Genomic DNA, 25,375 nt, shown 5'->3' with positions numbered 1-25,375 from the left:
ATGGCAATGAAGGCAGGCTTGGATGACAAAATGACAGATACCAGCAACTTGGATGAGATATTACCAGAATGGGAGAAAATCTTAAAGGATATAAAAATACCTGCTTTTTTTAACAAGATGCCCCAAGAGACTGGGAAAACTTTCCTTCACTCCAAACAAGTTGGGAATTACCTAGTAGGCAAAATGATCAACAAGGGCTCCTTTGCCAAGGTGATGGAGGGACTACACATTCCCACAGGGGAGAAGGTAAGCTCGAAAGAAGAGGGTAACACGCACTAGGAATTGCAAGTAACCCCACACTAATTTATGGCAGAAAATTTCAGATGTTTAATCTGAAAACCACAATCTACTCAGTGAATTATCCTCTGAACCTTATCCTCATAAATTAACCTCATAAATTCAGTTTACTGCTTATGTATAATCAATCACATGTGTGAATACATATTGAGTGCAACTTTTTTCACAGTTATAAAATATAGACAACAAAGATATTCTCCTGAAAGAGAAAAGGATGCTGGCATAAAGACAATTTCAAATCTGCTTTGCCTAATAATCCTCACTGAGCAATTAGTGCCATGTGTCTCAACTTTAAAGCTATGGACAGCACTGAATGAAAAGTCAACCCTTCCAACAGCAAATATTTATATGGCAGGACACAGATAGCATCAGTTATCTCCAGCTCAGTTGGGCTAAAGTAACATACCACCAGACACAAGTGGGTTACTCTCAAGGGAATTTTTGACTTTTACTTTTCTTGTGGCTTCGGTAGCTACGCTATCTGGCTAGCTCCCCAGCCCATAATAGCCAGTATGTGGAGTGGCTTTTAGACTAAGTCAGAAGGGAGCATGTTAGAAGAAAAGTGTGGTATGTTTCAGACACTGTTACAAGTCAAACATGAAGGGATTTTTGCATTTCAGAATATTTCATATATGCATTCTTATTAATGCAATGAGAGTGACAGATATGACAGACTTCAGCCTTCTTGTTTTGGCCTTCAAGAGAAAAGTGCATTCTTCCATCAGAAACATCATGTGATTCTGATTATCAACACCATTTCAAAAAAAGCATCTCTCCCATATCATCTTACTCCCTATCCTCCTGAAAACTAATCCTTGTTGCAAAGCTTGTTGCTAATTTGCAAATATCCTGCCATTTAGGTAGCCATAAAAGTCATTGACAAGAGGAAAGCCAAGCAGGATTACTATGTTTTAAAAAACATGAAGCGTGAGCCGCGGATACACCAGATGGTTAAGCACCCCAACGTTGTTCGGCTATATGAGACCTTGGAGACTGACAACTCCTATTACATGGTGATGGAGCTGTGCCTCGGTGGGGACCTCCTGGACAGAATCTGTGACAAAAAGAGGCTGGTGGAACAGGAAGTAAGGAGATATACCAGGCAAATTCTGTCTGCAGTAGAGCACCTGCATTGCCAGGGGATTGTTCACAGGTAAGATGTTTCTCCTCTTTCAAACAGTAAGAAAAGGAAGCGTGCAAGAACATAGAGTTCTCTTCTTCAAGAGAAATATCTTTATTTTTTCCATCACAAAAACAGGGATTACAAAGAAAACTATTTTCTCTCAGCTCATATTAACAACACATTTTATTTTCTGTAGTGGTTAGTACTGTTATGAGTTGTTATGAACCCCTTAGGCAGTGAAGAAAAAAAGATACTTATCCCAGGGACAAGAGCAGATGAGCACAACAAACCAATACTTTGTCACAATTGTCTCAGAATTAGTTAATGGCAAATGAACTAATTTGAATAATTTTAATAATTTTATAATTTTAAAATAATTTGAAATTATTCAAATATTTTAGTGTGGCTATGCATATGGATATTGTTGTACTTTGTTTAGCCACAATGTATTGAAATAACTCAGAACAGAAATCCAAGGAATCACAGCCCACTGCTTATCAAGAGGACATGTCCTGCCGGTGGTTGATGACTCTCCATGTTGGTTTTTGCATTACGAGGACAGATCATGAATTCAGTCACTGCTATAGGAACCTGAGCACCCTTGCAAGGAGAACTGATCTTCCTCTCTATAAGGGATCTTGGCACAAATGTCAAGAGCAGCAGAATAAGACTTCCATTTTAGCTGGAAGAATGGGCAAGATGCAGTTTTTCCCACCGGTTTTCTGTTTTACTTAACAATTCACAGTCAATCAGATTCTTAATTTTAAATGGTAAATGCACTCACCAAGAAAGCCCACAGGACCTAAAAAGTAACCCAGTTGACTCCATCGTTACAGCAACCATGAAACAAATAAGCTGTAAATGTGATGTTTCAGCCATTACAAGTGTTTTGTGACTCAAAATGCTTACAATCCAGCACTTCATTATATTGAATTTGTCAATTAATAAGGAATGGTCAAGAAAGAAATAGTCAGTATCTGACCTAGAGAATTTAAACGAACAACAAAACCAAAAAAACACCAGAAAACAAATGCAAGGAGCTGCACCCATTTAGTCCAGGCTGATATCCCTGCCCTGCTGGTTTCCTAACTAATCTATTTTACAGCATTTCTTCAGTGCTCTTTATCATAACATTTATGTTCTTCCCATGACAACATTCGCCATTAGTTTCTCAAGTCCTGTTCCCATCTTTTCATTTGGAATAATTCTTCACAGTGAGCTGGAGACTAGCCTGACTTCTTGCCCCACTTGTCTTTTTCTGTTCATGCTTTGCTGGAAAAGCTTTGTGGGAGAGAAGAATTTTTCTGCACACCCTGAGAGTAGGCAGGTACAAAGTCGTGTGGGCTCCTCTGGTGACTTGATTTACTATCAAACTGCCCATACCAAAGGAAAATTCATTCCTGCCTCTCCAGCACTTTGTCACAGAGTTTATGAAGTTGCATGGCCTGGCAGGAGCCCAGTCACAGGTGTAGGTTCAGTCAGCAGTACTTCAACTCGTGACCTGCTTCTAGCTTTGAGATTCAGAGCTGTGGCCTTGACCTCTCACCAGAAGCAGATTGGGAAGGATCTGGAAGGGCTTCCCCGCTCAGCTCATCCAGCTGCAGTGATTTATTGCAACTCACTGCAGAGGTTAAACCAACATGGATAATTGTGGGTGTATCCTCTTTTGAAACGAAGGCATCAGTGTTTCCAGAAAGATGAGGGAAGAAGTAGGAAAGTTGCCTCACAAATCCAGTCTGGTTTTCCCATCTAAGCACTGAGGAAAACTCAACTCCTTGCATTGCTTTAACACAAGGAAAGGAGGGTTCCCAAGCTGCCTGTTGGGAACAGCTGCTGATCTGTGGAGAGGATCCTGGTAGAATCACACCAGTTATGAGTTCATAATTGTGTGCCAATGCTTGGGTCTATGCCAAGCATTGAGGTGTTTGCTGATAGTAGGGTCTCATCCCTAAGCTCATCACTTAGGAATGTTTTAATTTAATTTACTTTTCACCAAAGTGTTTAATGGGCACTCCTGATTTTTAACCCTGCATGTATCTCAGAAAAATAATATTTTCTACTGTCTTAACAAAATACCTGCTGAAAAACTGGTCAATTTTGTAGCTGTTTTTAGTCCAAACTGATATATCTCCAGCGAAATTTGATACTGTGTTTGGACAACTATTTGGTGTTTTAACCTTTACTTCTCCAATTCATCACTAAAATGAGCACTGATGCACCAGATCCTTACAGGTTAAATTGAGTCCACATTTCAGAGCAAAGGTAGCAACCTTTCTTGTCCATGCAAGATCATGGTTGATCTTTTGTCACAGTTGCCAAAATGACCCAGAAGATGGAGCATTGACGCCCAGCATTTTACTGTGCCAGATATAAGAAGGTTCAGGCACAAGAGCTGGCTCAACAGCTCCACAAGCTAACACTCATCAACTGAGTTCTGCTTACTATCCCTGTGCCTGCTCTGGACATGGCCAAGTGGTGAGGTAATGCATCTGAGCTTAGAAACCCCAAATAAAGATGTGTAAGCTAAATCCCATTGCCTTGCAACTGGATTGGAGTGGCGCGTGCGCAGACAGCTACCGACCCCTGCAGCTGGCACTTGCGAGGTGACAGTAACTTACTTGTTTATACAGTTCCTAATTTTTCCTGCCTGTTTTTCCTGGATATTTTCCCTCCCCTCAAATAAAAATGTCATATGTTCCTTTGAATCCCTACTGAACCAAAGTCCTGGAGAAACATCACAAGCTGCCCTCTAGGCTCTCTCTCTCTCTCTGAAGCGCCCATGGGAATGAGGAGGAAAAAAAATCATGGTCTTGCTTAAATTTACAACATTCCTTGGGAAGTTTCCTTTGGTAAAAAAAAAGAACATGATGTATCTTTGATGTAAGATAACTTCTGACATTATGCAAACTTTCATAGTGACCATTATCATGTTTTTCAGGCAAGAAAGTCTACATTTTTATTAACTCTGTGAGCAGTCAGCTCAGCCTAAAGAACAGCAGTTGTAGCAATCATAGCAAACATAACATTATTTAATGGCAGTGAGTAAAAGTCATCAGAGTGCACTGTGGGGTGCTAAATCTAATAGAAATGTCAGATTTGCAGTAGCCTGAAACACAAATTATTTTAAACCACAGCATTTCAGTGCATAGGGTTATGGCACAGGCAGGCTATGAACAAACTTACCTTAAATCTACCTCCCAGCTTTTGGGCACTGTTAATTTGCCACTCCAGAAAACATGCTATTCAAATTAAAACTTATTAAAAAGATATCATTAAATCCATCCCCATTCTCAGCCTGGGGCAGCAGAGAGTTTTGAATGCAATGCTGTCCCATCCGGAGCCACAGAGTTAAAAGGATGCTCCCCTAAACCCACTCACCACGACCACCTCCAGGCTTGATCCCCTGCAGCAATGCAAGGCTGTTCATGCAGCACCAGTTCACCCAGCCCTTGTGCCTTGTTCCCATCACTCCTTCTGGTTTGTCCTCCAAGGTCTCCCCAAGAGTTGACAAAAGCACTTCACAGATTCAGAGCAGGTGGGAGGGAAATCCAGGACTTAGAAAAGCATTGCAAGATCTTTGCCTGGCCCCCAGCTCAGAAATTACACTGGCTGAGAACTCCTCCACGATGACAAATATTTCAGTTGACACTTCAGGCACTCCCCAGAGCAAGGCATTATTCTGGCTTTTGTTTTTAATTTGGAAATATGTAAATGCTCACACAAGTACCTGAGCCAGTATTTTTCTTGCAGCTTGGATTACATCTTCCTGTAATCCTATTGATTCTGTTTACATGGACATCACCAAAGATGTCTCTGCTTTCAGGGTAGCTGTCTCCAACGCAGCTTTGATACATATCCCCTCTTTTACAAGCAAGGCAAATCTCACTTTCCAGCTCCCCTCTCACCCTTCACATTTCCCGGGCACTACTTACTTGCAAAGAAATCAGAAATATGCAGGAGTGCTCAATACTCCAAAAAGCCAAATGAACTGTGGTCCAATATGTGCAACTTTTTTACTCAAAAGAAGAAATAAATGCAATTCACTAAAAAAAAAAAGTCTAAATCAGTAGAACATGATTCCTAAAATTAATACTTTATTTAAAATGTATATTCTTAAAATATTCCCTGAAATACAGATAGTTTCCATTTTCCTGACTGAAAATTTCAGGAAGGAATAAGGATCTTGTTAGAATTGTAGGCAGAGCTTTGCAGAACTATTGTTATAATTTCAATTAAACTTTGCCAAAAACTATCTGCAAATGTTTAGCTGGGACATCAGGCATCCTAAAGTTTGTTTTCTGCCTTAATTTCAGGGACCTAAAAATTGAAAATTTTCTTCTTGATGAGAACAACAACATCAAAATCATTGGTAGGTGCACCGCTGTCTGTGAGGCTTGCTTTCTGCTTTTTTTGTGTGCGTGCAGCTTCAGCTACTGTTCAAACACCATACTTGACAAGTGAGCTTGTGATTATTCAATAAATATATTTGAGTTTTTAGAATAAATTCAAGTTAGTAACAGCTTGTTTATTTGAACTTTAACTGCAACATATTTTTAAGAGAACAAGAAAAACAATTTTGTGGATTATTTTCCCTTGTGTATTGCTGGTGAACCAAGAAACAATTACAGCATTTATGTGTAGAAAGCTGTTCCTACCAGAAGTGATTTGTAGACAAAGAAATAAATCTTCTGGGGTGAAACACAGGTATGGACACATTAGTTTCTGTTGAGTCATTACTTCAGCTAGAGACCTCATCATTTGGTATGTGTCAAAAAAAAAAAGAGAGACTCTTTTGGTCACTAACAGAAATCTTGCTAGGGCTGTGAAGCAAACAATTATAAAAATGAGAGAATTTGCACCAAGCAGTTAACACAGCTCAGAGAAACATTAATTTTATTCCATGAAACCTCGCAGAAAAGTCCTCACAACGGATTCTAAATCTTAGGGAAGCCACATGTTTAACCCAGTGTTTCCCAAACTTTTAAAAGCTTAACACCTCTGAGAAAAAAAGGCACCAACTCTTCACCCCTGTTTTATAGCCAGCCAGTCCTTTACAATCACACCTTTCTCCTTCCTCCCCCTTGCACACGTGCACATACACAGAGAAAAAGGCTTAAGTTAGTCCTTTTCCCCCCACATTTACCATGGGCTGGAGCACACAGAGCTGAGCCCAATGTCATAGCTCATTAAGCCATGCTAATGTGGCTATGTTGTTAAGCTCATGCAGTCAACAGAGACAAACCAAAATAATTAAACCAAAATCAATCAAGCCAGGTCCATGGCTGGGTAACTTCACTGTAAGTCCCCTGCTAATTCATGGCATGTTTATTCAAACCCAAATTGGCATCCACAGCTGAGACATCAATAGATGCTACAACTGGATACTGGTTTTGTCTTTCTCCTACTTTCAGATAATTGATAAAGCAATTTCAAAAGACACTAAAACTTCTTTGTCTTTGGCTTTGTGACCATCAGATTTTGGACTGAGCAATACTGCAAGGTTTGAGGGTCTCTCCCAGGAGCTGTTACATACCCAGTGTGGAAGTCCAGCTTATGCTGCCCCAGAACTCCTTGCTCATAAGAAATATGGTCCAAAGGTAGATGTCTGGTCCATGTAAGTAGATCTAAAAATGTACTTATTGAAACATTCTCAGCACTGACCGGTTTAGAGAAGACTAAATGGGTTGGTAACATTCAGCTTTGGGGCATTAAAGGCAAAAGCAGAGATATAACAGGGAAAGGTTACCAGAAAAAAAAACCAAACAACTGAGTATCTTGAAATGTGCTTCCATTGCAAAACACTGGAGAAAAAAAAATGAATGATCAATACACATGCTGCTCTGGATTAACCCAGTGCCAAAAGAAGCCAGCAGAAGGTAGGGTACCTGCATGTAGGAACCTGTGCTATAGGTTTAAGTCAAAAAGTCAGAGAAAGAATTGTGCATATCAACCCCCTCAAATGACCCCACTACCCTCCTGTCCTGGCAGCTGGTTTCAGCTGACAGCTGAGTAACTTCTGTGAAAATCAGACTCCTTGAAAGCTCTGGACTGACAAATGGGCATTTTCTGTCTAAGGCAAATTTTGCAAAAAAAAAAGTAAATCTGTACAGAAAATTTGAGTCTCAGGGACACACAGGCCAAAGATGTATAACAGAGCTATGAGACCTCCACCCATACCTTAGCAAAGCCCTTTATACTGAATTACGATAATAAAGTGGAGTTCTTTTCCTTCATAGATGACACAAACCTTCATGGCCTCCACTGTCCCTTTTCATTACATCTACAGGATACATCTCCTGTAATAAGCAAGAATGCAGAAGGTGCCAGGAGAAGAGCAGTTTTTCACATAAAGTATCTTAGACTTTTTAAACACATTTGCAGTTTGTAGTTCTAGTAGGGAAGTTATGAGGTTTTTTACATTTTTCCTAGGTGGAGCTGGGAAAATTATGATATATTAAGTAGATTAGTCGATTTTTGTATTCTTTAATCTTCATGGATTTGGACAGGAGAACAGCTCTCTATGTCCACCATTTTGCCAAAAGCAGTTCATGATTATCTGTATATATGTGTGCTTATATACATACATACATACATACATACATACATACATACATATGTATATATATGCATATACATATATATGCCAGTGTATCAGCTTCTCCTCCACTTTTTCACTGTAGCCAGATATCTGGGTCTCCACCCAGGAGACATTTTTTAAGCCAATTTCTAGCAGGAATGATTCAGGGCATGGCAAATGAGTATGAGTAATACAGACTAAACCAAATCTTCGCCTAGAATATTAAGATGGAAAAAAAAATTGGCTCATTAAATGCACTTTCATCCAGACTCTTCCCATTTATTTACAATTGTAACCATAATTCCTTGCAGTATCCTGACTACCAAGTGTTAGAGTGCAAATCCAGCTCTTGAAGCCAGTGATAAAATCCCATGAATTTCAAATAGCTCGCAAGGCTTCTAAGAGTAACAGCGCTTTTTAGTTTAGAAATACCCCTCCCATCCCACCTCACAAGCATATTTATTTGAGGGATATAATGATATGCTTCTGGAATAGGTTGTCTAAAGAAGCTGTGGATGCCCCATCACTGGAAGTGTTCAAGGCCAGGCTGGATGGGGCCCTGAGCAACCTGGTACAGTGGAAGGTGTCCCTGTCCATGACAGGGGCGTTGGAATGAAATGATTTTTAAGGTCACTTCCAACCCAAACCATTGTGTTTAACACACAATGCTGCATTTGATTTAAACCACTTCATTCAGGGCACCTGCAAATAGGAAAGGAAGGCCTGGAGGTACCCAGCTGCTCTGAACAGGGATGTCACACTTGCCTGTCCATCTGCAAGGATATGGAGTCTCCTTGAGGAGTTCTCAGCCATAAAGAGAGCTGTGTAAAGAGCAGTAAAGACTAAACTACGTGTTCACAAAGGACAAAGAGTTTTAGTTTGCTCTACAGGGTTGCTGGTAGTTGCATACAGACACCTGGTTCAGGTGCCTAAAACAGAAGATTCGTTTTCCTATATGCTCAAAAGGTAAAAAGGATTTATATACATATAGAAAGTATATTATTCCTCTCAAGACCTGCTCTGGCAGACATACTATATATTTGAGGTTTTATCTAACCATGGTTCCTATATCTCAGCTTCTTCTAAATTTACAGGGTATGAATAGTACACAAAGTTAAGGGTGAAGGAACACGTGCTACCAAACTACTTCAATGTTTGTCTGGTTTTCAAGAGTGCTACTCTGGATTTATGTAAACATAGCACAGATTAATCATGTCTAGAGGATGCTGTCAACACTAAAATAGGGTAATTCTGATTTCACATTTCAGATATCTGAATGGGGCAAAGCAGTAATCTTTAGAACTATTTACCAAGCTCACTCTTAATAAACAGTAAATAACAGGTCAAGGTCTATATAAAACATCTATATGGCCTTTGTTGTTTTACACAGACATATTCTGAACCTCAGACATAAAGCACGTATAAAATTTAAATTGGAATTTTTCACATTATCATACTGGGAAAGGGAATTCTGATGGACTGAAATATTAGTTAAAAGGTAAGTTACTTCTGTTGTCACAAAATAGGTAAAGGACTACAAACTGATGGGGCTCTAGAATGAAAATATTTCAGTGTAGTGCAGAAATACTGACTTTATGCAGCAGAACCAACAAGGGGTCATTACAACAGGAACCAGAAAGCCAGTCTGTCAAAAGCACACTCACAGACCCAACCAGATCCAGCTGCAGTACAGGCAAGGCTCCTGAGATGCACCAGTGAACTGCAGCGCCTGTTTGCCTAATCATTACTTTTGTGCAGAAGATTTTAAAGGTCCTTTGGAGACTGCGAAGTGATTGGCTTTCATGCAACAGCTGAATCGAGGAAACAGCTGCTGTATTCAAACAAATCCTCAAGTTCAGTAGGACAGAGGAGAAGCAGTTTGTTATGGCTAATAAACTTTCACGTTTAACATGCCATTCAGATTCCATCTAAAAGTAACTACCAAGTGTGTTAGTGTTTACTAGCTGTAACTGTGTGTAATATTTTAAAAGAGGTTTTGAACAGCAAGTCCATCTCATGTTTTTCAATTGTTTGAACACATTAATAAAAATCAGAGTTGAACACATCACAGATTTGTTTCACAGATATTATCTGCACTAGTGTACCAAAAAGTCAAATAAATTAGAATTGCCTGAATTCCTAAAATTATTATTTCTGCTGAGCTCAGTAGAGAAATGGTAAAGGACACTTGGAGGGAGGTCTGAACAACCTGGTCTAGGGAAAGGTGTCACTGCCCTCAGCAGAGGGATTGAAACTTCATGATCTTTAGGATTCCTTCCAACCCAGGCCATTCTATGGTTCAATGATTCATTCTATGATGAAGAACAGAGCTGTTGTGGTGGTGCAGTTCAGCTGGAGCAAGGAAGTACCATGGAGAGTGTTCAAGGAAGCCTCCCTGTTCACAAACTCAGGACAGCTAAGCAAGTTTTCCAAAAGTTGGTACTTTTCCAGACTGAATGGCAAACCTTCACAAAGTTTGCTGATTGCTGCTAGCAGGCTGTTAGTCTTTCACAAGAGTTAAAGTTTTAAGACTTTAGCCAACAGCAAGCTGTTACCAAACGAAAGCCTTCTAGGCATAAGTCACACCTAATTTAGCAATCTGAGCAAAGCAAGAAGAATTGAATTACTATTTGGAACAAGATCTATTGCATCAGTCCCTGTGCCGTGTTGTCACTCAGCCTCCAAACCAAAACGCTTTATTCTGATGGGCTGGGTACATTACACTGTCACTCCAATTAGCTTATTTTTAAAATAAACAGCAGGTCTCCACTTTCAACACTGCAGGCTTTCCCATCACTCACTGCACACTCTATTTTATGCACACTTCCCAAAGCATTCTTTTCTAGATAAAATGGCATTTACACAAAGAAAAAAAGGCATAAGATGTGTATTCAGTACAAATTTCTGCTTAGGGGTAATTTGTAACCTCATTTGTGATGCTGAAGGCAACTCTCTGAAAACTGATTCATAACTTTGTGAGATTTTTAAATCAGTGTTTATTAGCATTATAGGGAGCTCTGATGTTTGTCTTTTCTTTTGACAGAGGTGTGAGCATGTTTGCTATGCTAACTGGCACATTGCCCTTCACAGTGGAGCCTTTTAATATCAAGCAACTGCATCAAAAGATGTTAATTGGAGAAATCAGCCCTATTCCATCTGATATTTCCCCTGGTAAAACACTTCAGTTTTTATAAAGAATACTGATGCAAAAAAGTTTCAACCCCTGTAATTATGTGAATTTAGCAATAACACAGTCTTCTGGAAACTAAGATGTACCTTTTCCAGCTGCTTCGTTTGCATTTAGAAACAACTTTTTTGGGGCTGTGGCAATATCACTCTATCTCAGGCTACAAGAAAAATAACACTGTTGTCTTTTCAAAAGACCATTATTCTTGGTGCTTACTTACAGGGAGAATAAAATGTATGTTGCTTTTACATAATTGGAGCAGATCTGCAGTAAATGAGAGCATTGCCATGTTTAGTATGTCCCATGCTGTGTATCACAGACAGGCATTCTTTCCTGTTTTTCCCACAAATAAATTATCTAAACCTTAGATATTTTTTCATGGAGACCTTATCTTTTGGCTGCTGACAGACCCTACAACACTGAGATTATTAAAGTCATGGGAGGATTATTTTTGTGAGGAGTCTGCTAATATTTTTCATGAGAAACAACCAAAATGTGGCATTTTTCAACTAATTTTACTGACAATCTTCAATAAGATACAGTCAGTGAAGTATATTTGGGACAACCGAGAAAGATAGTTCTCAAAAATTCTAGCCTGAATTACAATCCATGGCTCTAAACCCCAGAATTCCCATTGGAGTGTACATGCTCTCAGTCAGCAGTACAAGGTTTACCTCCTCAAAGCTCAAAATTCTTCTGCTTTACAACGATTCTTATACACCTCTGGCTTTGATCCCTATTTTCTCTCCACCTGGAGTAACATCCTCCCTGTTGGCCATCACAGGCTTGGGTCCCTTCTCAGAGCTGTTATGGTACGTCTTCACTGACCGAGTTGGAAAGCAGAGGAAAGAGAGACATATTTTGCCCAGCTATCTACCAGCAGGAGTTCAGATCTCCCCATGGTTGTGAGGAACTACGATGTTCTTAGGCAAGAATGATCCTAGGAACCAGGATTAGCTTCAGCAGCTGCCTGCAGCTGAGCCCTGGGAAGCAGCAGACAGTTCCAGATTAAGCTAGCTGGATCTAGTCTGGAGTATTAAGATAATGTGATGATTCAATTTCTTTCTCTCCCCTAGTAAATGGAATAAGGATATCTACCATAGCTGTCAAGAATGTCTGTGCATTAGTCTCCCATTTCTCTTTCTTTGGAGATCAGTTGCCAGATAGTAGCTTCATTTTTGTAGAAACCCTCCGTAGATGGAATTATTATAACTCTAATTTTTCTTATTTATGTTATTGTTATAGCTTCTGCTAATAAATGCATTATCTCTGCTTTTTCTACAAAGCCCACACAGTTAGTGGAAGATGGTGGATAACTCCATTGTTCTCTTGCCCACTGGGAATTCAGTGAGAGAGCAGTAATAAACTGGCTCTGCATACTTTAGATCTAAATTCTTCTGAAGGAGATTACAAGTGAAAGGAGCAGCGCATTCCCAGTTTAATGCTCACTTGCCATTTTTTCCATTTGAAAACTTCCCCAAGGAATATGGAAAAATTCAGTAAAGTTTTCCCAAGAAGAAAAAAAAGAAAAAAAAAAATTAAAAAAAAAAAAAGAGGGACTTCATGAAATGTTGGAGCTGAGTGATTGACATACTGGAATGTTTGAGCTCTCTCTGTCCCAAGTCCAGGGAGACAAAGCACAACACATCATCTGAGCACAGGAGTCCATCTCCATACCTCATTACAGAGGCTTTTATCCATGCAACCAGCTTCTTCTTTGGGTGAGGAACATAACTCCTGTGCAGTCAGCTGGCACTGAAGTGCCCCTTATCAGAGGCCTAATCAAATGCTGTCTAATGACTGCTGGTGGCATGGGCTGCATTCACTGGGGTAATCAGGAAAATTAGGAACTGCATCTACAGCAGCATCCAAAGGTCCCTAGCATGCATCTCAGCATGGTTTGGCCACTGCTGCCCACTCTGCCCTTGGGGGAAAAGGGTCACCCTATGGGACCATGGCAGGCTCAAAGAAAAGCCCTAGAGACTGAATTTTAGCTGAGGCTCTTACAATGTGGAGAAGCAGGGCAAGTGCTACATTTCTGAAACAGGAAAAATATGCAGTGCTCAGATAGTGAAATATTACTAGCAAACAAGCCATTTTTTTGGAATACTGTACAGGAGCTGTACACTTCATGCAGTCTCTACTTGAGCCCGACCCTGATAAGAGGCCTGGAGTCAAAGAAGCAATAAAAGACAAATGGTTGAATGAAGGTTTCACCAGGAAAATACTGAACACTGCTGCCTATGAGAACAGGTAACAGTTTTGACATCTGTCTTCTACCTTTGGATTTCAGGATTGGGGATTTGGGAGGAAAACATTTTTTTGATCCTTTTGGGGGTTTTGTTTTTGGTTTTTTTTAATAAGATTTTTTTATCTCCTATGTGCCCTTCCAAAATGAGAGAGTTTTACTTCAGAAAACACCACATCAACACTTCTAACTCTGAATAAATTTTATTTAAAAGGAAACACCCTTATAGAACTGTTTATATATATAGTATCAATAATTTTGTTCTTAATATGCTTCACAGCTGCCACTAATTTCAGTGTGCTTCTAATCCTTTCCTACAATACTAGGTCTCACATGCCCACCTGGAGAAATCTTTTTTATATTATACCAAATTTCTTGTTATTCTAATAATTTTTATTCTCATCTGTCTTTGTAACTGGTTTTAACAAGTCTCCATTTTTTCTTAGCAAGGCACTTTATGGTTTAAAATTATTATAAAAGTTTGAAATATATATGTGCAATAGAACACTTCACATAAATGCTGCCAATTTTCAAGATATTATTCATCTTTCATATTGGGAGGCTGCAAAGCATGCTTCACATGTTTTTAAATGCCTAAATTCGGTGATGGGCATTTTACATCATACTGCTAGTAAAGTAGCTAGTAATGGGTCACATATTTTATTCCCAAACTGTTCTGTAAGGGTCAGTATTTCACACTAATTGAAAAAGAGAGTAATCTGGCCTGTGTAATCTGCACCATCTGTGTCTAGAGGACTCTTAGCAGGTTTTCCTACCATGGTGATCCACTGCCACTCACAGCCAGAACTGTTAGAAATCTATGCTGCAATTTCTGTGGGAAATGCCCACTGCTCCTGCCTTTGCCCATTTTCCTTCCTTCACGTGTTTGTTCTCATTCATACTCAAGGTCAAAAAATATCTCAGGAGTCTCATAATCTAAGGATGATTTCTATAATGGCTTTACTAGACTTTACTACTCACAGAAACCCATGAGTAAAACAATTATCCTTAAAACAAAACATGTTTTATTTCACAATCTGATTTATATAAAAAATTAGAATCCTACTGTACTTTCTTTAGCTCTCTCTTTTGTCCTTCAAGATTTTCCTGCCTTTGTTACTTTTCTGTCTTCTTACGTATATGCACACACACTATCTCCCTCTTAATCCATTTGAGGCTCCTGTACTGAAATATACACACTTGATAAAAATGAGAAAATGCTGTTTTCCATATTTTAATTTTTCAAGCTTAATCCTGGTGCGTGTCCTTTCCGAGTAATCAATTATATCAACAATAGGATGTTTAATGCTGCAGTAACAGAGCCTCAGCCCAGCAGTGAAGTTAGTGTGGCCAGACAAGAAGATTATTGCACAACTGTGTATCATAATTTGCCTGTAAAATCAACTTAGCCAACTCCAGCTGCATCACAAGAAGTGATATACAGACAATACACAAGAAGTGTATTGTCTGCTTACTGTAAATTCTGACATTGTACCTGGTCGCATCATTTGTATTAAAATACTTCTTCCTAACATTTCAGATTTTCCCCCAGTGGATTGAATCCTGTTGTTTTAAACTACATGACAAACATTATGGAGTTCAGTCTTTCAGAAGTTATCAACAGTTTAATAAATAACAGACCCTCTCCTGCCATGTCTTCTTATTGCTTGTTGCTGAAGAAACTGCTCAGGTACCAGAAAGACCACAAAAGAGCTCAGGTAAGATATTATGCTCATTAGAGACATAAAGTGCTCCCTGGATTTTTATGAGGAACAATGCAGCAACTATGTAGCACACAAGAAAAAAGGTGATTATCCAAGGAACAGGGAAAAATTCATCAAAAAAATAGTTATGAAATTGCAGATCCAAGTGCAGTCTCAAGAAACCTACATTCTGGCATTCTCAGAGGTGATTAATTTATGAGATTTTTTTTATTCCCAGAGATAAATATAATTTTTTATGACTAATGAATTTTTAAAATGAGCTGCTGGTTGTAATGGGACTGAGAATTATTTTATTTTACATATAAGATTACTTTTCCATTGGGAAAAAGAGCATTAGCATCTCAGTGACCTCTCCATCTCTTTCCTTTCTGACTGGTCTGTGAGGGTTTAATCCAAAGTCTGGGGAGGTGAGTGGGAAGCTGTGAAAGTTGTAAAATCTTTTCCTAGCATCTTTTTTTTTCTTATTTTTACCCCTGTATTTTATTCTCACACTTCAACTCCAGCTTACTCCGGAACATGGAGTGAGATCAGAGGGGACAAACATTTTAAAAATAAATTCAAAAAGTTATGGTAATCATTGGTAAGGCTACAATTAGTCAAAAAGGCTGTAAGCTTTTCTTTTACAACCATCTCCACTAAGGGGTTCACAGCTCAGCCATAAAAATTTTGCTTCAGGCAGAGACTAGGCAGACAGGAAGCCAAATTCCAGCTTCTAACACACAAGTGCAATGGGAAAAGTTTCAGCTACAAAAACACACACATTAGCGATTAGCCTCCCATTGAAAGCCTTCACCCTGGAGAAGCTGTACTTTGAGAAGGTCCAGTTGACTCCTCTAGAAATTATTCAGATGAGCTTGAGCAGATCCAGATCTCCATGCCAGCACACAGCCCCAAGGTCACAACAGTCTGTGCAGTGTCTGCAGACAGAGCCATAACTCAAAAATATGAGTTGGAGAGTGTGTGTGTGCATGCTTAGGGAGAGGAGGCTTTTCTTCACATATGCAAATTTTTTCATATTACGATTTTAAGTAGGATCTGCTAAATCATAAGTCACTAAAAAAGACCCATATTGTGAGGGCTATTGACCAGCTTTCTAATAGCTCTGGATATCAAGCTGATTTACAGCCAGGAGAGATCTAGCCTTCCAGGCAAGTGGCAGTGTTTCATGTCATGTATGACCTCTTTCAGCATCCTACCCGGGTGGAAGAGGGAAGTGATCATGCACATAAAGTTGCAAGCTGACTAAGGGTCTGGGATACTTCCTGCCACTCCTGACATCCAAAATGCCCTCTTAATGCAGAGATTCAAACTGAATTCAAGCACAGACCCTTAAAATAGCTGATTGTAAGTTAATAACACTAAAAAATATTGTTTTGGAGTTCTAGTAAATACATTTCCCAGTCAGAATGAAACTTCTGGTAGTGCAAGGAGGAAAAGAGGGGATGTTTAATGAAGCAGTGAGTGACATTTTCTTTCTCTGTGCTGACATTTTTCCAGTTAAAGGTTTACACCCAAACCAGTACTGACGCAAAATAATCTGACCAGCTTCCAGCTCAAAGCAGTGATGACTTTCACAAAATCACAGCATCACAGACAGGCTGCGGCTGGCAGGGATCTCTGGGAGCCATCTGATCTAACTCCCCTGCTCAAGCAGGGCCACATACAGATGGTTGCCCAGAACCAAATCTGGACTGCTTTTTATTGTCTCCAAGGATGAACACCAGCATTCCTGGGCAACTTCTGGCAGTGCTTGGTCACCCTCACGGTGAAAAACTGTTTCCTGATGTTCAGAGGGAAACTTGTGTGTTCTTCAGTCTCTCAATCATCTCTGTGGCCCAGAACTCTCTACAGTGTGTCTATATCTCTCTTACTGAGGAGCACAGAACCAGATGCAAAGCTCCAGGTGTGGCCCCAGCACTGCTGAGCAGAGGGGCAGCATCACCTCCCTCGACCTGCTGGCAACACTGACAATTCCTGTTGCAGCCCAGGGTACCATCAGCCTTCTCTGCAGCAGGGTCACATTGCTGACTCATGGACAACTTGAGGACTGCTTTCCAGCCTGGTGGCCCCAGCACATGCTGGTGTCTGGGGTTGCTCTTCCCCAGGAGCAGGACTTTGCACTTTCCTTGCTGGATTAAACCCAGCAGGGACATGTCTAAGCATGTAAACTGAATATGCACTCTGGGGTCTGTTCAATTCTGCCATATCCCAGCTCCTCATTTCTTCACTTTCCTCATAACTCCCAGGTGTACAGAGCTTTCTTCTGCACCACAAAACCAAGGTGATCTGCAAATATTCACTTGATCAATGTGGGGAGTTCTCAAATTTGCAGACAGAATCTCCCTTTGATGGTTGCACAAGGAAATAACTCACTTTTAGTAGGACATCTTCGATGGGAACTTGAAATACAGGCACAAGATAAATGTCTAAATTTGGCAGAGTGGATTCCACCACAAATAATACCTTTTTATATCTGTTAGGGAGATATACAAATTAGGAAATTAGAACAGACCAATTATACCATCTTTTCATGCCATTAAAAGTTTGTTTCCCTTTTTCCATCAGCACAAAGTTTGTAAATGCTACCTTTAAACTCATGAACACAAAGCCTGCTACTAGCATTGTTTTAGAGATCATTCTGTTATCTAAAACTGTTGGCAAACTCACTGTTTTTTCCCTAGATAATCACACTACATAACTTGTTTCTTATTTTTGTCCCTCTATTCCCTCTTACATTCTTCTCTATCATAAAAATTAATATTACTCCCTTGCTAGTAGTTAAGTTCTGCAACTTTTTGCAGTTAATAATGACCTCTTGGCTGTTTCTTATTCAAGTCTTTTGCATAAGTAACCTGCGCAATCAGTTCTCCTCAAGAGCTCTTTTAAATCACGGCTATCAGTGCTACCACTTTTTACCAGTTTCTCCAACATTCAATAATAATGTTGAGCAAGGCTGGAATTTGGGCAAAAACAGGGAAAAAAGAGAGGAAGGCTGGCTAAGAAATCAAGCTGGGCATTCTTACTCGATCAATGCTCTTATTTTTCCAGCATCCTCTGGCCTGTTCTTCAGCTAAAGCTACTTTATGCACATACTTGCACAATGGCAAAACTTAGCCCTAAGCATATGTGAAGTATATAGGGAAAAGAAAAGAATGCATCTCTTGGATCCCAAGGCGGAGCCCCACACGGGTGGCATGACGTTTTTGGGCAGAGGCAGAGCCAAGAGCAGCCCCCAGCTTCCCTGGAGACTGGCCCATGCTGTGCTGGCACGGCTCTCGAAGGAGGCAGCTGGCAGGGGATTATCTTGCAGGGAGGATTCTCTGCTTTGGTCTAAAAGAGGCCAAATTCAACCACCTCTTTGGCAGGCTGTAATGCACTTCTTCGACCACCCAGCCACAGAGAGCTGGAACCGAGGAAGAAAAGTAAAGACTGTTAACTGAATGCAAGGGGGAAATTTCCCACTTTTTATTCATCTTCTTGTTGAGATCCTGATGTTACTAGAGCTTAATTACAACAGCATGGGTATTTGATATTTGTGTTATAAATTATGCCAAGGATATTTCAAAATGCATAGATAGATGTTCTCTATATCCTGTATAAAGCCAACTATTTGCTATTTATTACTAGCAGTGTGTGATCCATCTTTAAATCACATTATTTCCTTTCAGCTCTCCAGATCTTGCAAACGTATGCATCTGCTTTAACTTTAAGGATACCGATAGTTTCACCAAGTTCAACAAGACAACTTGTGTGTATAAAATTCAAGCACAAAAATTAGAATTTGCATATAAATCAAATCTTACAGAAATAGACAAGTAACAATTAAGAGTCACAGGTAAAATGAAGGAACCTGAAATCTAGTTGCCATTTATTTACACTATTTCTTTCTGGGACCATAAAAATTATTGCATACTTCTGTCTGCCTATGAAAAGAGATATTTGCAGGAAGCTAATATCTGTAAAAAAGCAAATTTATAGTAAAAAAAATACTCTGGTATTTTTGAACAAATTAGAAACCTCCTTCCCTCTCAAGTTACTTGTTGAAAAATTTGGCATCTAGCTCTTCTGAATATTCTGTCCAAAAAGAACAAAACATATCAAATATCAACACAAACAGAAAAGTAATTGCACTCATGATAATGCCTATGAATAACAAGCAATAAAATATTCTACCAACACAATCTGCCCAGACATTGTTTGGAATTCAAATACATATCACAAAACAGTACATTCAACCCATTCTAGGCAGCAGAATATTCTATGATTTTTTTGCACAAAACCAAGAAACATACCATCTCCTGGGGAAAATTTTTCAGGAGAAATTCTAATCTAAAACTGAAAAAAAAAAGTTTGTGGAAATTATTTCTCATGTACAAACCCCCTGCATTTGAAAAACCAGTATGAGTCATTGTATTTGCACCATCTCCTTGTATACAGAAGTTAACGGTTGAACAAGCAAATAATAGTTTTGTTGGATGCAAACAGATGTGATTCTCATTTTTCTGGCTGCAATTAGAAAAGTCTGTTGAAAGATTTACCCTTAAAAAAGCATAAGATCCTTTCCATGTTCAAATTTGAGCCATAAGTCATTGGATAAACTTAAAACACAGCCTGTCCTTTTATGCATCGTAGTTTCTCCAAGCAATGTATTTACATTTTATGCGTTCTGCTGTAGAAGAGGGAGCCTTAATGATTACAATTTGCCATCCAGAACTTTATAGCTAGTCCTTGCAGAAAATAGCATTTCTGCCAAAAAGCTTCCTGCCCAGGTGCTTAACCAATTAGCTCTTAAGAGGTCTGGCAGTAAAACCAGTCATGGCAAGTTTTCCAATATACTGTATATAAGGTGACAGCTTGCAAAATGTAAGATGAAAATTTGTTTTCTTAACTAGCAGTGTGTAAAATCCTGGGAGACTATTTGATTGCATAGCCTAAAACACTTATGACATCTCAAATTCCCAATTGATCTAGTGTGATTTTAGCAATATGTTGTCAACTTAAACTTATTTTGTTTCTTTTTATAAATACTCTTAAAATAATGTCCCTAATTGTGTTTGGGTACTACAAGTATGTAGGAAGGATGGGATGACCCTGCAGATTTGAGGTTTGGAGTCCTTCAAATTTTTCCAAACATTATTGCTAACTCACAAAATACATTCAAGCTATCAAAAGTGCCTTTTCTCCACAAATTACACCCACTTTTAAAAACAACATGTTAAAAACATATTTTTAACAATGGGAGTACTTTGCAATGCAAAGATCAGAAGAAAACCATGAAAAAGATGAGTACACCATAGTAAAATTAATTACCTCTCTGATTCTGGAAGCAAGAATTTCGTATTTTGTGGGGATGTCAGTAAAAAATCAAAAGTCACTAGAGATAATCCTTGAAGTGGTAGCCAGAGACAAAGTGGGTCTGTGAAAGATGATATGGAGAGCAGCAAAAAAAACTTGGCATTGGACTGGGATATCCATGTGGGTAGTTATCTTGGTTTCATAAACTGCATTTCAGAAATATCTTTTTCAAGAGCACCAGACCTGAAGGGAGATGTTCTATGACAGAAGCAGCTCACAGAACAAAACAGTCAGTTCATCACAGGACTTAGTTCTGTAGGAAAGGATTTATTTCTTCTATTCTTTGCTTTGCAAAATGCTCCCCTTGTGAAAAATATGTTTGAAAGCTAATATCTTATTTCACAGCCCTTGCATTTTCACAAGGTTTTGACACTTTGAAACTCAGTGTGAATGAGGCTGACACAGAGAAGACTCTGAAAACTTGGATCATAGGACAGACAAGTGACCTCCATATGAGAACCTATCCCTTGTGCATGGAAGACACTTGTAGGAGTGAAGTGGCACTGCAGCAAGGAGTCCTGAAGCCCATGTTCTTGTTGGGATGAATGGTCCTGTTCCCACAGCTCCATGGAGGTCCTCCTGCTGCAATTCCACTGCAAAACCTCCCCAGATCTGTTCTAGTCTTGTGCTGACTACTTGCTTTCATAGCAAACAGCAGCTTGCCCATGACAATCTTTCTTCTGGATCAGGAGCAGCCCACAGCATTCTGTGATGTTTCTGCTTTGCCTCATGAGCTTTATGATCCCTGACCTTCCTTACGCATCTTGGGAGACTGTGAGCCGTAAGCCTTAAAGGAGGGCTCTCCAAAGCTGGCATTCTAGTGCCCAGTGGATTTTCATGCAAACTTTCTCCCTGCAGCCTGTGTGGCAGAGAGAAGGGTCTGCCAGCCCATGAAATGCTGGGTTTCAGGAACAACCTCTGGAGTAGGGTCTGTTCAGATGAAATGTTGATGTGTGTAGCTAAGGCTTGTTTGAAAACAAGATTTCCTGTTACACCTTATAGCATGATTTCTTCTGAAGTTTAGGTGTTTTTTTGTTCCCTTCAAATCAAATGGTGTCTGATCATTTTACAGAGGGAACATGAAGCAGAAAAACACAGTATTAATTCTGATAAACAGCTGAATAAAGAGTCAGAAACTAAGATTTCCCAGAAGGCTGAAATGGACACGCTGGAAAACCTTGGGAATTATGGCAGTAGGGAATTTCCTACTGTACTAACCCTTGCAATGCAGAATGCTATTCAAGAAGATGAGATCACAGTTGTATTGGAAAACCAAGAAAACTTGTCAAAAGGTACTGTTGTAAGTCTCGGAATGTTAGTTCAAAAGGGTAAAAGGGTTTTTTCCCTGTCTGAGGGAAAAAAGGGAACAAAATTCCTGAAAATGTTATAGAAATATCTTTGCATTTTGTTCTGAAATTATGAGTATTTTGAGCAAAACACTGGTGATAGATTTAGTTTTGATCAAGTGAAGTAATTAGCAGATAAACACCTGACCCAGTACATACTCTGCAGACAGTGATAACAAATAACTGTTCCATGTCCATATGTGGGTTATTTCCTCTAGGAGGGGATGGTACTAGTACCTCTAAAGCACTTGCAAGAACAGACATTTATGAGTGAAAAAGGGCATTTATCTACATTCCCTTTATTTTATTAATATTATATTATTCCCTTTATTCTACATGAGCATGGTGCAAGTGTCACAATTTCACTATACCCAGTGAGGGGTTGTACTCATATTCATGACATCATTTTCCACAGTCTCAGAAATACAGAAGATGCCAGGATAATCAACCTCCATATCTGAATTTATTTCTGCTCCAGTTATGGCACCCTCATGGCTATTTAGATATGTATCATGTTTCAAATGATGTGATAGAAGCATAAATGCACTTGTTGCCCAGAGAAGCTGTGGATGCCCCAATCCTATAGGGCCACGTAGGGTGGAGCTCTAAGCAACCTGAACTAGAGAATGGTGAATGGGGATTGTGATGATCTTTAAGGTTCCTTCCAACCCAAACTATTCTTTGATTCTTTGATTCTATAGTACTCAATAAAATTAAGCTAGACAACTTCATGTGGAGAGGCTCATTTGAGGCTGTTCACCCAAAAAAATCTGACAATTGCCTACCAGCAGATCACCATCTGCCTGAAATCATCAGTGCAAAATTTCATTCTTTGTCAAGACGTACTCTTATTTATGCCTTTACAAATACGTATTTTATTATGGGATGAAGCTGATTTGATAATAACATGTTATTTTCTTGAAAATACCAGTTCAGTGGAAGCTGATCTGATTTGTTTTATATTCTGTTTAGTTTCCGAGTTTGCAGAAAGAGAGTTGGTAAGCTGTGGGCCTCCTGAGTCATCAAGAAAAAGTATGCCATTTGAGCCCATTTATCAGCCACTTTTGGACTCTCAGAACAATCACAATGATTTTGAAGACTTGACAGAGGCCAGAAGACCATGTCTTCATGAGAAATACCCATTCAAAACAGCAAATAAGCAATCTCCCTTTTCAAACATCCAAGCAATGACAAGTACAAGCAAAATACTTCCATGGTCCCTGGTGGAAAACAGAATTACTACCAGCAGTCCTTTGCCTCGTCAGGACAGGAGGTTTAAACACCTTCTAAAAACAGTATATGACAATATTCACATCCCAACACAGAGGCAACTTGATAAAGACGGTGCTGATCTCCTCATGATTAATTGTCCCCAGCAGTCACCTTTCCCCAGGCTGCAACAGGCTACCCTGAGAGAAGCGCTACCTAGGAAGATTTCCTTGCTGGGGACAACACAGGAACCTGCAGATACCTGCCCTCTTGTTACAGCCAATGGTTCAAAAACACCAATTCTTCCCATGCCCCAACAACAAAAGTTTATCATTAGAAATATGAAGCAGTTTAAAGAAAACCCAACTCATTTTTTCAATAATCAAACTAAGAAAAACTTAATTCAGCTCAGACACATACCTACAACTACAGATGTGAATCTTCCAGTTTTATGCCCACCATACCAAACCAGGTCAGGGGAAAAAACAGAGATTCTAAGGTTAAATTTTGCATAAGTAAAACACCCACAAAGCATCAGAAGAAAAAAGGGTGAAGGAGCAGGTAAGAAACAAAGGTGGACAGAAAGAGGGAGCAAGAAAAGGAAGGCAGGAGACATGAATCCAGTCTTAAAATGAGAATCCTCCTAACACAAAATAATTATATGATTAAAGCTGTGTATTTATTCTCTGATATCAACCAAAAACCATGATACAAATTTTGTGGCGCACACCAAAGACAGAGAAAAACAGATGCTACTGTAGCAGATCAACATCATATATATTTAGGCACAAAAGTGGACACTGAGGGCAAGAAGATGTGATTTTAAACATTTTGTACCAATACATGTATTATCCTAAACTTGTGTTACTTGTACTTATGCATTTCATTAAGGAAATAAACCTGTGAAGGCAATTTTCATTAAGCTGTGAACATAATGCAGAAAGTAAAAAGTCAGCAACTATGAGGGAATAAACAATTTGGAGGGGATTGCCATGACACATAAAATAGTCATGGCACTGATAAATAATTCATTTGTTTCTTTCCTTGATTATTAGTTTTAACTGTGTGTTTTCCAGCTAATGGAGACTATGCAGCCTAAGTCCCTTGAAAGAGAGTTACTTGCATTTTCTCTGTAATATTAACAACTTGATTAGTATTGCCTATTTGTAACTGTTTGCCTTTGCAATGTTTGTGCCTTATTATTGAAAACATGGATTTGCTTTCTGTTTCAATGTATTTTGGTTTTCAGTTAGATTGTCATAGTTCTAAGATTTAAACCTGTTTCTGTCCTCTAACAAGTTTTATATCAGTTTAAATCCCTTAAGTTCAATGGATTTTGACTTGACTGACACCAACAAAGGTGAGAATACAATGGGTATCTTCATATTTGCTGCCCTGTAAGCGCCCTGTAAGTAAAAGACATGCAAAGCTTTTTTCTCAGAAAATCCAATTTCCTAAAAATTTAGGAAATGTTTATGCTTTGAATAAGTTTTAGGCTTTGAATCACACTTAAACATTTTTTTCTTTGAACATACATTATGAAACAAATGGATTCAGCTGTAAGTTTACATTTCAATTCACTATTTTCTTTCACAATACTGAAATGCTTCATTCTGGACATAAATTATAGAACCATAAAAACATAGAATAGTTTATCTTTGAAAAGACCTTTAAGATTATCAAGCCCTCCACTAAACCATGTCCCAAAGAGTCATACCTACACATCTTTTAAATAACTCCAGGGGTGGTGATTCAACCACTTCCCTGGGCAGTCTGTTCCAATATTTCAACCCTTTCAGCAAAGACATTTTTCCTAATACCAAGCCTAAACCTACCCTAGTGCAGCTTGAGGCCATTTCCTCTTGCCCTGTCATTTATTATCTGGAAGGAGACCGACATCCACATGGCTACAGGCTCCTTTCAGGTAGTTATAGCGAGCCACGTGGCTCCCCCCGAATCTCCTTTTCTCCAGGCTAAACAACTCCCAGCTCCCTCAGCCACTCCTCGCAGGACTTGTGCTCCAGACCCTTTGCCAGCTTCTTTGTCCTTCTCTGGACTCACTCCAGCACCTCAATGTTCTTCTTGTAGTGATGGGGCCCAGAACTGAACTCAGCACTCAAGATGCATCTTCAGTGCCTCTCCACTTGGCACTGGAGAGGAACAATCCTGGTCCTGCTGGCCACATTATTGCTGATACAAGCCAGGATGCCATTGGCCTTCTTGGCCACCCAGACAAACTGCTGGGACATGTTCAGCTGGCTGCCAACCCCTCATCTTCTTCTAACAGGAACTTTTCACCAAGCCTGTAG

The 25,375-nt window shown here is 39.4% G+C and overlaps 1 protein-coding gene across 1 annotated transcript; it reads left to right on the top strand.

Annotated features, from left to right (window-relative positions):
- On the top strand, window positions 1–25,375 carry LOC102109944 (hormonally up-regulated neu tumor-associated kinase homolog A-like). Its single transcript, XM_088052625.1, has 4 exons — window positions 1–246; window positions 1,158–1,450; window positions 5,734–5,789; window positions 25,155–25,375. Exons 1-4 carry the CDS (start codon window positions 1–3, stop codon window positions 25,373–25,375), a joined length of 816 nt encoding a protein of 271 aa, XP_087908751.1.

This window comes from Pseudopodoces humilis, chromosome 3 (assembly GCF_049639895.1).
Source record: "Pseudopodoces humilis isolate 2021_Gansu_Grassland_sample_001 chromosome 3, ASM4963989v1, whole genome shotgun sequence".
NCBI classification, from domain to species: Eukaryota; Metazoa; Chordata; class Aves; order Passeriformes; family Paridae; genus Pseudopodoces; species Pseudopodoces humilis.
The sequence above is the reverse complement of the archived record's forward strand: the minus strand, read 5'-3'. Positions and strand labels throughout refer to the sequence as shown.